Below are 13,458 nucleotides of genomic sequence, written 5' to 3' on the forward strand. Positions count from 1 at the left end.
GCACTCGTTTTGAGGAAGTGAATTCCGATTTCAATGACTTGAACTTCTATAAAAAGCATTTACGCAATTTGTTCTTCAGCTTTTCAACTCAGGCTGCTGAATCCATTTGTTGCTATTGTTGCCATTGTTGTTGTTGTTGCTGCTGGACTGCTCGGTGCGTTTTATTACACACATTTTGGCTTCGCCTTATTTATAGGCGACCGTTGGCTGATAACAAGCACTTGGCTACAGCGATACTGCGATACGGCGATGCCACAAACAAGCAGTAGTAAAAGGCGCACAACCTCTGATTGCTGATTGCGATTATTGAATGAATATTAATTAATGCCAATCAACTTTGCAGCGACACACTGACAAAAAGCAATCGATGAGCTAAAGGAAACACACTTTCACTTTCACTGCTCTTTTGGGACAGTTTTCCTACATTTTTCGCCACTTTTTTTCGCCCAGTGCCGTGGAGATCTCTAGCAGGTTAATGAGGCCTAAGCCAAGTATTGCCGCCCTGCTTAACCCTTTTTTGGCCACAGCTCGAGCTTCTGTGCGGCAAAAGCACGGCGCTTGTCGACTGAAACCCGAGCTCAATTAGAAGAGGCAAGTTCAGAGACTAGCTGCCATACACATCACCATCTCCATCTCCATCTCCATCTGGAGCAGCATGCCCATCTGCAGGCCCACTCCCATTCCCATTGCCAGCCCGAATTTGTTGCCCGGGTAAAATACTCTGGCTTCCTCTTGGCGTGTTGTTGCAGTGCTTCTGCTACAATTTCATTTGACCGACAACAAAAACATCGGGACAGGCAGTGAGTATCAGTTAAAGTTTCGTGTCGGCAGGAACATTGCTGTGGCCACGTGTGTACTCAGTTTTAATTTATCTAAACTTTTGCAAGTTTTAACTGACTGCCGTCTCCGCCAGCCGCCGTTCAACCCCCGACCGCAATTTGCAATCTGACCTTTTAACCCCTTGGCACACGGACCTCGCCGCAAAAGCGGGAAAACCAGACGGGGCGACCTTGTAACCACAGCAACAGCATGGCTCACTAAAAACGGGGAATCCCTGCAAAACGGATGCCGCATTCGCAATTCACAGATTGCAGCGCATCCCGAAATTTATCATCATTCGATTTGATGGCCTTTAAATGTTACTAACCACTTGATTACTGTGATTATAATCGGTATAATAAGGTAGTAAACATTTATTTCGGTAATTTTGAAGTTATTTGCGAGAGTCGATAGAAAAGCGATGGATGCAACAGGTGTTTTGAGGTTGCACGTTGCAGTACGAAAAAAAGGGAGTTGCGAACATAATAAGTACATAATAAATGATTTAATGTTATTAATATTTAGTTGCAAATATCTGTGCGGCATCGCAAACATGGCCTAGGAAAAGCCTACATATAACATTTACCGAAGATAAGAATACGAATATAGGGGAATTTATTATTCATCACGAAGACAGCCCAAGGAGGTGTCCGTCCATTATTATCGGTAGCTTATCTCCTGCTCTGGAGCCACAAAAGGTGACTGACTGCACGACTGCAACTGCACTTGGCCACATTTCACGATAACAATAATCTAAACATCTGCGATTGGCGAGATGCATTTATGCAAACTCCAGGCGACCGATTCGCGAATCTGTGTCACTAGCTTCGGGGGAAAAGCGGGTGTAACCCACTAGGGTATATTGTGGTCTATTAGGTAATTTTTTTATTTTTGGGAAATACAAAACCAGAATACCCTCGAATTCCAATTCAGCATCGCATTGAGTCACTCATATGTAAGTGCAAAAAAAATAAGAAAAAATGCTGAAAAGCAACAAAATTCAAATGAGCGGATGATGTCATAGGCTCGGCGAGCAGAACCTAACTTTTTTGCCACATAAATCAGATTGCCAGTGGCGCAAAGTGCACTGTGCAGCAATCATTATCATCGGGCCTCGACATCCCAGAGACCCCAGAGAGGCCATTAATCAAAGTTCGGCCATCAAGATGTTAGCATCGAAATTACAGAGTCATAAAAAGCGAAGAGCCGAACAAACGGCGACTTTTGGGGCCTTTTTGGAGAGCGGCTGAGCCGAGCCACCCAATTGAGTATACAGCTCCAACTGCATCCTAACCTCCAACCTACTCCTCGTCCTACTCCATCCCAGCATCTTGGTGGGCGATGCAAATCGCAAATGGCTGAGTCGCCGGCGGGTGACGCGGCATGATGATGTTGTATACGGTATACGGATAAAAAAAGCCAAACGGCCTATGGCAAACTGTTCAAAATCGAAATTAATACATCGCCAAATGCATATAGATGCACATATTTTTTTCACGTGCACTTCAGCCGTACGAAAGCTGAACCACCAGCGAATTCTGCACCGCCGAGTGGGGCAAGATTCAGTCGGCATGGAGCGTGTTTAATTGCGTGCAATTTGTTTTAGACACTCCGTGGCTACCTAAGCCAGACACTTGCCACAGTGAGGACTCGTACATGTGCAACAGATATACGCAAGGGTGGTCCGTGTTATTCAAACAACCAAGCATGGGATAGTTTTCAGGCTGCAGAAATCCTAACATTTTAGTTTCAGTCCTCCAACTCGAGGTCCCACTGTGGCCGGCGAGCTCCGTCTATATGGGCCAGGCTATATGTTACAGCCACTCACAATGGGCAGACGGTCGTATGAAAATTTTCGGTTTTGCATTACAGCAACTCATTAGGCACGCACAGACGCCAAGAGACGAGTGACGAACGACAAAGGGGCGGCGTTGGTGACGAAGGCGCCTCGTTGTAGGTCAGCTCGGCGGCGACTGCACTGCACAGAACAAAAAACTGACTGACTTGGTGAATTTCGGGAACATCGGGAACTTTGTATAACAGCAATCCGATCGCATCTGAATATTAGGCTCATATTGAACCTTTTTTCTTTCTGTGTTCCTTGCAATTGCGTCGCCTGGCGTGCTTCACAGTTCAGTCGCTTTTTGCTGGTTTTTCAACTTGATTTTCCTTTATTTTGTTTGGGTTTTCAGCTTTTTTAGCTGAATGCTTTTTGTGCCTCAACTTGAAACTTAATTACCTGAGCGAGTGTGAGTGTGTGCGAATGGCACGGAGGCGGGCGTTCGGCACTACGCATAGTCCGCAGATTGTTTAATAGCCACATCACTCTTTACTTTATTATATTTCCATTTCAATTTCGTGTTACCAACTTCCTTATGGGCCGAGTCGCCAGCACGTGTACCATAAGTGCTCAAGTAAGCATATTTATGGTGACTCAAATGTTGGGGAACCTAACTCGGTTGCGAGAAACGAGACTTGGAATTAGCTTCCAAGAATCCTGGCGCACAACTAACTTGAAATCGCATAATAGAAAAATTCAGAAAGAGGAGAAGAATTGTATCAAGTACATATAACGAAATTAGCAACTATTCAATGCTCTTTACACCTACTATTTGCTAGCTCGAGCCAGTGTTGTTAATGATGCAAAAACCAAATTTTTTTCGGTGCAATGAAAATCGCTTTAAAGGAGTTTGGACCACGATGACTGCCTCTGCGATGCCGGGGCCATATCTATAAATTAAATATTGACGTAGCCGGCAGTTAACTTATCGTGCCGGCGGACTTATCGTTACCCGCTGACGATACCGACCTCGGATTGGGCTTATCAACATACCCAGATATTACCTCATCACCGGCTAATCGTAAAAACCGAGGCGAAGAATCAATCAAATGGCCCAAAAAAAACATTTTTGCGGCCAAGCATTTTTCTACCAATTCTCCTGGCTCTCCAGGCTCTGTTTTTTTAAGATTTTTTTCATACCTATGTTTAGATTATATTTTTCATTTTCATACTCTTTCTTCAGACACTGCCGTATGCAAAAGGCGTCGCGGAATGAGCAGAGGAACTGTCTTGGAAGCGGCATAAATTATCCGGCTTAGGCCACTCCAATCTAAGTTTGAAGACTGTCTGCCGGGTTGTCTTTTTTTTTTTTTTTTGCCTCATTTTTGTTCATTTTTGATTCGTTTCTTATTTTTTTAGCTTTTTGTCTGGGCTCAGCGATTGCGACGTGTTTGGCGCACCAAGTGGGCGCGGCCAATATGCAAAGCACGTTTCCCGATCCATTCCGATCCCCGCCGATGGGCCTATATGCTCCTGCTCCCGATGCCCAAAAAACAGCGAAGCCACAGGCTTCACTCTGCACTTGGGAGATCATAATGACACTAATGTGGATCAGATTAGAGTGATTTTTATTTAATGCATAACATGACTTGTGGCAAGTACACAATGTATGATAAACCGGCTATACTCGCAACAATTAGATCCTGGCTAGCATGCCGGCTGAGTTTTAAAGATTCTCCACAATGTCGCAGTGCGTAAGCACTCAACGTAAACTAACCTCAAAAAACGCCAGGAAGAATATCGGGAGTGGAGAACGGGTGGCATTATGTGGAGGTGGGTGGACTAGAGACTAGAGATGGAGGTGGTGACCTCAAGTGCGGCACCCAGAACAAAAGCCCGCCAGCTGCAACAAAGGTAGCCAGCCTCCTGCAGCCTCGTGCTCTCCCGCTCGCACCGCGCTCTGCCGTCTCGCTTGCTCCTGGCCGCTGCAGTTGTTGTCATCAAGTGCAACGTCATCCTGCTTATTAAGGGTATTACAATGCGAGAGGGAAGAATACGAAATAAAGAGTGCAACCTCAGACAAGTAAACGTAATTACGGACTCTGTTACTTTTACTGCCTGAAAATCAGCTAAGATTTACACTGGCAAAAAATATGGGCACCTAGCATGGGAGTATTTCACAACTTCGTTTCTGGCAAACCGTTGATTCTACTTAAAAGGAATTTCCACTTTATTTACCCTTCGAGGAGAATCCCCCCGTTTCTCGCAGTGCTCGTTGTCGGCTGTAGACCTCCTTCTCATTGTCACACACAAGAAGATATATGTATGTATGTAGTAGTGTGGCGGCGGGGTCTTGAGAGGGGACAACCTCTTGACTTGCGGCTTGTTGATTTCTTCTCTCTCCCTCGGCGGGCAGATGAAGGGACTCTACTTCGAGGGGGGGTGACTGGTGACTGTGTGTGCGGACTCGACGCGCATTGCTGCACATTTTCCGCGGCAGCAAAACAGAAAAGTTATTTCTTCTATGATTCCAACACTTGAACTGCATTAGCGTAAGCTGCACCTACATGGGCATAGCCCCCAAAGACATCTATCTATCCATCATAACTGGGTCTCGTGCTGAACAACAGCCTCAGTCCTCCTCGCACATCAATGGCTGTCAAACTGTCGCCGGTGGAGAGGGTCCAAGGTGTGGCGGGCGGGGTTTTCAAACAATTGAGAGCCCTGTCACTGGGAAGGCCGCTCGCACAATGTGCCATCCTGGGACCATTAACATCGGGCATTTGGCAGGTTCTATGACCCAGAGAAAAACAATTTGCCCGTCTTCAAAAGCAACAAGTTATGGCGAAATACATAATACACATGTGCTTTTCATGCACACTTCTGAGAAAATGAGGTAGTTGCCTCAAACAAATGGGATTGACTGTAAACTGGGGGTTAGATGTCAGCAAGTGACTGGTGATTAGCATTTACGCTATAAGCCTTACTTTTTACAGGCTATTACTAGTTCACATCATCGGTCGACAGTTCATTTAGCAGTGAATCTTGCAGTTGGCCAACTTATCGACGAACTGCCCATCTTGGTGACCAAATGTTTGTGGGATGTCAGCTTGGAACTTCAAGGTCAAGTGGCTGCTGTTGCTTTTTTTACTGTTTCAGCCCAAAAAAAATAGAAATCGTTGCCGTCTGAAGTTCATACTTGTTTTTTGTTTTCTTTGGGTCTATTTCTATGTTTTTTTTTTTTTTGGCTCTTTTGGCGGCACGTTTCATTTCAATAAGAGCAACACGCACACACACACAGAAACAGGAAATAAATCAAGTTTGGCTTTTGGTCAAGAGCCAACGTTGTTGTTGCCCGGCGACAGCGACAAATATTTGTCTTTTGACAGCTAATGGGTCTCATTTGGAGATCGCCAGAAATCGCTGGATCGATTCGGGGTATACGCATGTATAGGGGTTTCAAGGGGCGGCTCCCCAGCGTCAAGCAGTCTGTTTGGCTCGTCGCTTTAAGATCTCTCGATCCGAATCGAATCGAATCGAATGGAAATAGATTTCGGCTTGCAAATTCGTCGAGATCGTCACATGCATACATACCTGTTAAAGAGGCGGCGCGAAGGCGGTTTCTTTTAATTGAATTATTAATGCATAAATCAATAATAGCGAAAAACGATTGGGGAACTCGTTTTTCGTTTCGAAACAAAGGGTTTGTGGTGCACAAATGCGATGTGTCATTCAGACCAAAATGTGCTGAAATGTAATTGAATCTAAAGTGTATAAATTTTGCCTTTTCTAGCTGTGATATCATTCATTCACAAACAACTCGAGTTGCGATCCCCCGTTATCAGTTGCCCAAAATCGGACGAACTTTCGCCTACTTTTTGGCCAGCACATTGCTGAAATACGATTTGTGTTGCCTGGGAAATGATAACTACATCAGCTGATCACCTACCTAGACACTCAACACGCTTCGCAGAAGCTAATGAACTTGCGTTATGAAAGCGCTGATCTGGCCAAAAAAGCATGGGACGCCTTTTTGCTGGCCACGGAAAACTGAATTGGATCGGATCGCATTGGATCGCATCGGCTTGGATCGTAGAAAAAAGCGCATATGTGGTCGATGGGCAGACGAAACTGTATAACTTGGAATATTTGTGGTCTTAGTCAGACATAATGCCTCGATATTGGAGCCCAAAAAAAGGTCTTGCTAATGGCTAATGAATGATAAGGCAACTAGTTCTGGCCACAAATAAAATAATCATAAACTGTGGCAGCTTCTGCGGCCGGAGCGAGCGAGAAACCAGAACCAGTTTCCAGATCGAGTGACGATCTCACACGAATTTGGTCATGCAAATGTCAGCGGCATATGCATTAAATTAAGATTCATCAGCGCACGAGTGCCGCCAGTTTGACAGCCACTACACATGCAGTACATACATACATGTATGTATATAGCGACACGCATACATACATATGCCCGTCCGATCCGATCCCTTATTAACCTGGTCCCACTATCAGTCAGTTGACACCTTATCAACTTGCCAAGAACTGGGAACTGAGCATCGGAAACTATGCCACCTATGTACATACACATACATACATATGTATGCAGCCGCCATATCTTATCTGGCCGGTCTGGGGTTTCTTCCAGATACTCGGGGCTTACACAGCCGACTTTGTGTGGGTAACATTTTCTTTAATTGACTGCTCCGTTCGCCGCTTTTGGCGGCAATTAGCTGAAAACCCCGCGCCTCTGTTCCGCGATGGAGTATCAATGGAGAAGCTGACACGCCGAAAAATATATATAAATATTATTAGTTGGCACCTCGTCGAAGTGCGAACACGCTTTAATCGATCTCATTCGGCAAATAAATCGTTAAAATCGATAAAACCGATTTCATTCATCTGCAATCTTTCAATGTTTTTATTTTGCTAAAGATTGTTCGTAGATTGTTAACATGTTCTTCGACATATGTAGATATTCCATCGATCTCTTTTAGTCTGATGCTTTAATCTATAATTTTGTTAATTACCGTAATGTACTTTACTTAATTGCTATCTGCGCATGATTAATCAATGCTCTGGCATAGCATTTTATTTATTTATTTATGTCAAATCTGTTATTAATTAAGTAGCTTATCGCTGTTATTTTGTTTGCCCAACTTCGATAGTCGTCTATGGCTGGCTGAAGCCATCAGAAACGTATCCAAAGCGACTGAGATTCAAATGAATCCCGATATCGAACCGAATCGAGTTGAAAATCAAAGTGTTTGCGGGCTTATTAAAGCATAAATATATGCAAGTCGCGTAAGGCAATGGCAAATTAACGAATTTGCATAATTATGCATCGTTTTTTGGCTTGTTTGATTGCTGCTCTTATGCTTTGTTTACTAATTAATTGGCGCGGACTTCGGCGCAGTTTGGCAGCCACTGGGGGCGATTCGGAATTGATTGTTAAATTTATTTCGCCATTTGGGCCCGAGCAGCAATTAATACAAATTGAAATGATGTGGATTTCCATTGAAATGGGAGCCTCCTTTTTATTTATCTTCGTTTTCCCTCGACTTCGTCATGCTCCGAATCATGACGACGATGATGCAACTCCATTGGCATCAAAATTGGGGAGACGCCACATGGATACATATATATATATATATGTATGGATATATCTCTCGATCGCTGTGAGGCATTTTTTAATTTCCCCGAAATAAAAAAGCGTTTAAGATTCATGGAGACGATTGCCGCCGCACTGAAGCTGATGTCACCCGCATCGTCGATATTTTCATATTTTCATGTTTCAATTCATCTTCATGTTTCATTTTCCACAGCCCATCCCCGATTCCCAATTTCCGGCGCACTGATTATGATTAACGATTAGGACGGACGCAAAGTAGTCGCCATCTCGATCGATCTGTAATTGGCAGTCAATTCCGCCAATTGAAAAATCGCCCCTAACATTTCGGCCAATTAAACTCAACCCATCTGAATTCGGCTCGGCATTCAAAAAAAAGTTTCACCCATTAATTCGCCGCCTTGCGGTTTAAACCCGTTTTGTATCTTCGAGAATGTGTATCTGATTTTGACTATCAATCAGAGACTTTCAAATGACATACGATTAATCGAACTCGAAGATCCGATAATTAGAGTCTCAAAATATTTAAAGCGATACATATTTGTATTATTCTAATAGAATGTTCCTATATCTTTCTTGCACTGTACCTAAAAGTCATTTGCATCCTTTCTATCTATCTATCTATTTGTATAACCATTCAGCTTGACGTGTTATCTATATCCAAATCAAAGCCGATAAATCTTAGAATCTCTATGGCTTTAATCGCCTTTATCGATGGGCCCTGCGATGCCTTGAATTTCGAATGAGACCTACCCAAAAAAGCCGATTATTGCCTTGCATACTAAGTTTCGCGATGGGATCATCAGCTTCGGTTCTTGGCGATAATATTCTAATATTCTAAGCTCTATAATCGCTTGAATTGAAAAATTTAAATGCAGTTTTCAAACACATTTTATGGCATCATGTGTGCGAACAATGTGTCTTTACTCTTCGTGCGTCTTATGTTCAGTGGGATTGGGATGATGACACGATCTACGTATATACATATATAAAATATCTAGATATATATATGTATGTCCACCCACACGACCTCCTGCATTTTGCAATAACTCAGAAGGCAAATTGCGACAGTTTAGGAATTTCCCCATCCTAGAAATGCTGTTAATGGGTGCTGGGATGATTTTTTTGTATTTTCTCGCTGCTTTTTTCTATTTTCAAAATTTACGCAATGCAATAGTCAAACAATAATTGCTCATATGCCACATATATACATAGATGTATATATATATATATATAGTATACTTGTGCCCCCACAGACGCGCCATGCAAATATTAAATTACAATAGTTGGTTGGGGACTGCGAAGTGAGAAATGAAAAGTCAGGCTGAGAAATTGGTTTACCCTACACTTCGGAGTTGTTTTTCAGTGTTTAGTCTATGTGGCAAATAGCCCAGTGGGATCCCCTTTACTCGCATTCTTGTGGCTCGCAATATGGCGAAATATTCGAGGGTGGAATGAACTCTAAAGAACATCAGGTGTATCAGGTGTATCGCAAGAGAAAAGGTGTTGATTTTCAATTAGTAATCAATGTACTTCAGTTGCACATTCCATTTGCATTTGCACTAGATCACAATTCGACTTATCTATAGGCTATTATAGGGCATCATTATAGGGTATTAGCCAATTTAGCCACTCCGAGTTCCCAACTTTAATGCTACGCCTCGAATCGAAAACTTTCGTCTCTGGTATCTTGTCGCCATCTATTTTTAAATGCTTGCCTCATAGCCTTGCCTCTCCCCATTGACTCCCAGATTCCACCAGCTCGTTCCTTACAGAAATGCATACGTCAGCCGGGGAAAATAGATTCCGGATCCGCAGAAATGAATCGCCCGGTCTGGGCATCTAAGGATCCCGACCAGGTCAAATGCGGCTGCCCCAGTGACTAATGGCAATGGAAGCCATCTGGCAATGCCAATTTGACAAAGCCAACACTCGGCGATATCGCCAATCAGCGTTTCAGATACAGTGCCACAAATATAGGAAGGGAAAAGCGAGCCAGACACTTCACTAGCACCTCGCACCTCGCACCTCGCACATCTCGCACAAACAGTTTTAAGTGTGCCAGTTGTCTCTGCCCCCGCGGCCCCGCCCCCTTATCGAGTACCCGCCCCTTGGTCAATGTCTGAACTTGAGCTCAAGTGGGCGGGGGGTGGATGGTGGGTGGGTATGCGTTAGGCAGCACACCAGCGTAATATTTAAACAAATGCTCGCATGACTCTTCCCGTGAAACTGCATGTGATCGCTGTGCGAATGTTTTCGATACACAGGAAAGGAGGATGAGCTATATATACAAATGTTACATATTTTCATCGCGAAATGAAACTTGATTGAAAGTATTAGTTAATATTCAAAACCGATTCGATCCCACCCCGCCACCACACCTATTCAACTTAAAGGCCATTTCCCAGTGATTCCATAAGGCCAGCAAAATAAGGCAGATACACAAACAGTCAAGCAGCCGGTCACATGTGTGATCGGTGGTACAACATCTTGTGTCCATATGTTGCACAAACAAACAATCGAAACAGAAACCGTGAAGCCACGGCAACAAGAAAACCAGAAAACTAAAGACCGAAAACTGAAAACTGAAAACAAGGAGAACGAACTGAACCGAAGGGAATGTGCCAACGAACGCATCTTCAGACCAATGAAAAACAAAGAAAACATAATCCCAAAAAGCTGAAAAAGAAACCAAAACGATACGGCCGAGTCAAAAAAAAACAAAAAAAAAAAGCTGCGAAATGATATTTTCTCATCTGTTGGCTGCCGTTTTGTGCTTTAATTTTTCGTCTTATTTGCTTTGCAGTTGTGTTGTTGATGATGCAAATATTTTGACAGTTTGTTTGACAGATATCGGGGCAAAGTGATGAGCGATATACAAGCGATGGGGGATCGGATACCCTTGTAAGCCGGAAAAGGGCCATCGAATGGGGACCCATCCGTCGATGTAAACACAGCAGCTCAAGTCGGTTGCCAGGCGAATATCAGTTGAAGCAACAGAAGTTGACATATGGAATATATATCTTATATATCTTAATCTGTGGCAAGTTGCACAGTGGCCAAAAACAAGTAGCACTTGACTTAAAATGCCAGCCGGAATGATGACATAACGTATGGATAGGTGTTTACTGGTAGCATATGTGCTTCAGTCAAGTTCAGCTATCAATTTGAAACGGATAAAACCCAAGATAAACGATATCGAATGCCCCAAGGGGCCGTGTGCCACCTGATCGTATGCGCAATGTCCGATGACCGGCAATACGCATACGCCGGATGGGCAAAAGCGGAGGATGGAGCTATCGTGCTGCAGCAGTGACCTCGTTCGCAGTCCGATTTGCAGTGGTTCCTTCTTCGAAGTGTGGCTCCCATTCCCGTCCCACTCCCATTCCCACTCCCAGTCCCAGTCCCACCGATAAGCCCTGAGCAGGCGACATGGCCCCGTATGTATGTGTACATGTGTTTCGAATTTGGCCTCATTTACGCAACTTCCGATGTGATAAAAAGTGTGAGCGCTGCAGCAAAACAAATCGAATGGAAACGACACTCGACGAAATCGAGCCGAGTTGTCCAGAATTGTCCAGCAGGTACTGACGTCCGTTCACACATCCAACGAAATTCACAAACGTTCAGTGATTTTAAATGTTAATTTAAGAAATTATTTCATTGCAGGCAAACGTCTGTGGGCAACATGTCATTAACACGCTGATAACGCGCTATCATCGAGGCTCATTATGGTGGCAAACACACACACACACACACACACACACACACACATCCCTCCTTCAGACACAAAGATAGAATTTGGAACTGGAACAATCGACTTCTCATAATAATTGGCAAAGACGTCCGAACACAATCGCATCATTATTCAAAACGCCAGCAGCTGAACTCGATCCGAATTTGGAAAAAAGAAATTAATTCAGCGTCTGTTTTTCGAGGGAGTAGTGATAACCCGCAATGATGACCCCGGCCCAATGGACTCGGTGATCTACTTTTTTGGCCTCTGCTCAACTCGAAATCCGGTCCTTAACAGAGCGAACCGAAGCGCGGCTCACTTCCCAATTTGATGGCGAGTGGTGGAGAGGAAAACTATTTTCCAAACCACTTACTATAAATACATTTTTATGCTAATCACTGGGGCGCTCGTTTTATGTCTGTCCCCTCTCATCTATTGGGAAAACAATACTCGTATGTGTGTCATGCTAAATAGTTCAAGTTCGTCGCGGGCCCCAGTTGTGTCATCCGGAATAGGAGATCATTGGATGACCGATCCCGACAATTGGATGTGGATCAGCTGATGGGCTGATGGGCTGATGGTCATGTGAATGTTACCATTCAGCTGTTGGGATCATGTCACCGAATAGAACTAATCAAACGTTTGACTGCAGCATTCCTGGGCCTCAAATACCAATCTAATATAAATGAACTCACCTTGGCATTGGTCAGCGGTGCGTGGCAGGCGGCGAGGACGAAGGTCACGGCAAGGAGGCGCAGGAGCAGCGACACACCCGCTTGACCCCTCCGCCCGCTTCTGATTCCGACCGAGGTCGCGATCGCGGACGCTTGGGATCCCGGCGATCCCATCATCTCTTTTCCGGGGAACGGCGGTTTTGGTTTCTTTTGGCAGCTATTTACGTTTGGTTTAGGTACTTTGTGAAGGCAGTTTCGGTTCGTTTTTTAGTTTGGCTTTAAACGGCTGGCAGGTTGTGGTTACGGCTATGGCACTGCACGGAGAAAAAAAGCCCCGACATTAATTCGCAATTGAGCAACAATTAAGCGTCAGACAGGGACAGACACTTGGGCCCAGACTGAGATAGATATAGAGAGCATCCTGATATTATGTTTCTGGGGATTTTTTTCTCCGCGCACGGAAAAAGGGGAAACAAATCGGTGATTTGACATCAGCAAAAAAGTGTTGGCTTTGGTGAAACCAAATCCGAATAAAAAAACCCGAAACCGTTATGTTTCAGAAGTTTCCTCGAAAAATCTGAACGATCCCCTTTGATCATCTGTTCGCTCCTGGCCGAGCCGATGTTTGTTTCCCCTCTTTCTGTTCGCTTTTCCGCCATTTCGCTTTATTTTCTTGTTTCATTCTTTATTCTTTAGTTTCGTTTCACACGCGATGGACACTATTCGTATTCGTTGCGAGTGTGGATTCCTTTTTGGGATCACAATAGTTAATTAATTTAAAAAAAAAAGGAGCAGGGCTTGGGTTATTTGTTTAAACGTT

The 13,458-nt window shown here is 44.0% G+C and overlaps 1 protein-coding gene across 32 annotated transcripts in view; it reads right to left on the minus strand.

Annotated features, from left to right (window-relative positions):
* Positions 1 to 13,458, minus strand: part of LOC117147036 (basement membrane-specific heparan sulfate proteoglycan core protein) — a 73,187-nt gene that overhangs the window by 59,509 nt on the left and 220 nt on the right. For all 32 annotated transcript variants that reach the window (XM_033313736.1, XM_033313749.1, XM_033313745.1 and 29 more), the window contains exon 2: positions 12,660 to 12,952. In XM_033313736.1, the coding sequence (XP_033169627.1) occupies positions 12,660 to 12,815 (156 nt within the window). In that variant the 5' untranslated portion in view covers positions 12,816 to 12,952. The remainder of the gene's footprint in view (positions 1 to 12,659; positions 12,953 to 13,458) is intronic.

Source organism: Drosophila mauritiana, chromosome X (assembly GCF_004382145.1).
Source record: "Drosophila mauritiana strain mau12 chromosome X, ASM438214v1, whole genome shotgun sequence".
NCBI lineage: Eukaryota > Metazoa > Arthropoda > Insecta > Diptera > Drosophilidae > Drosophila > Drosophila mauritiana.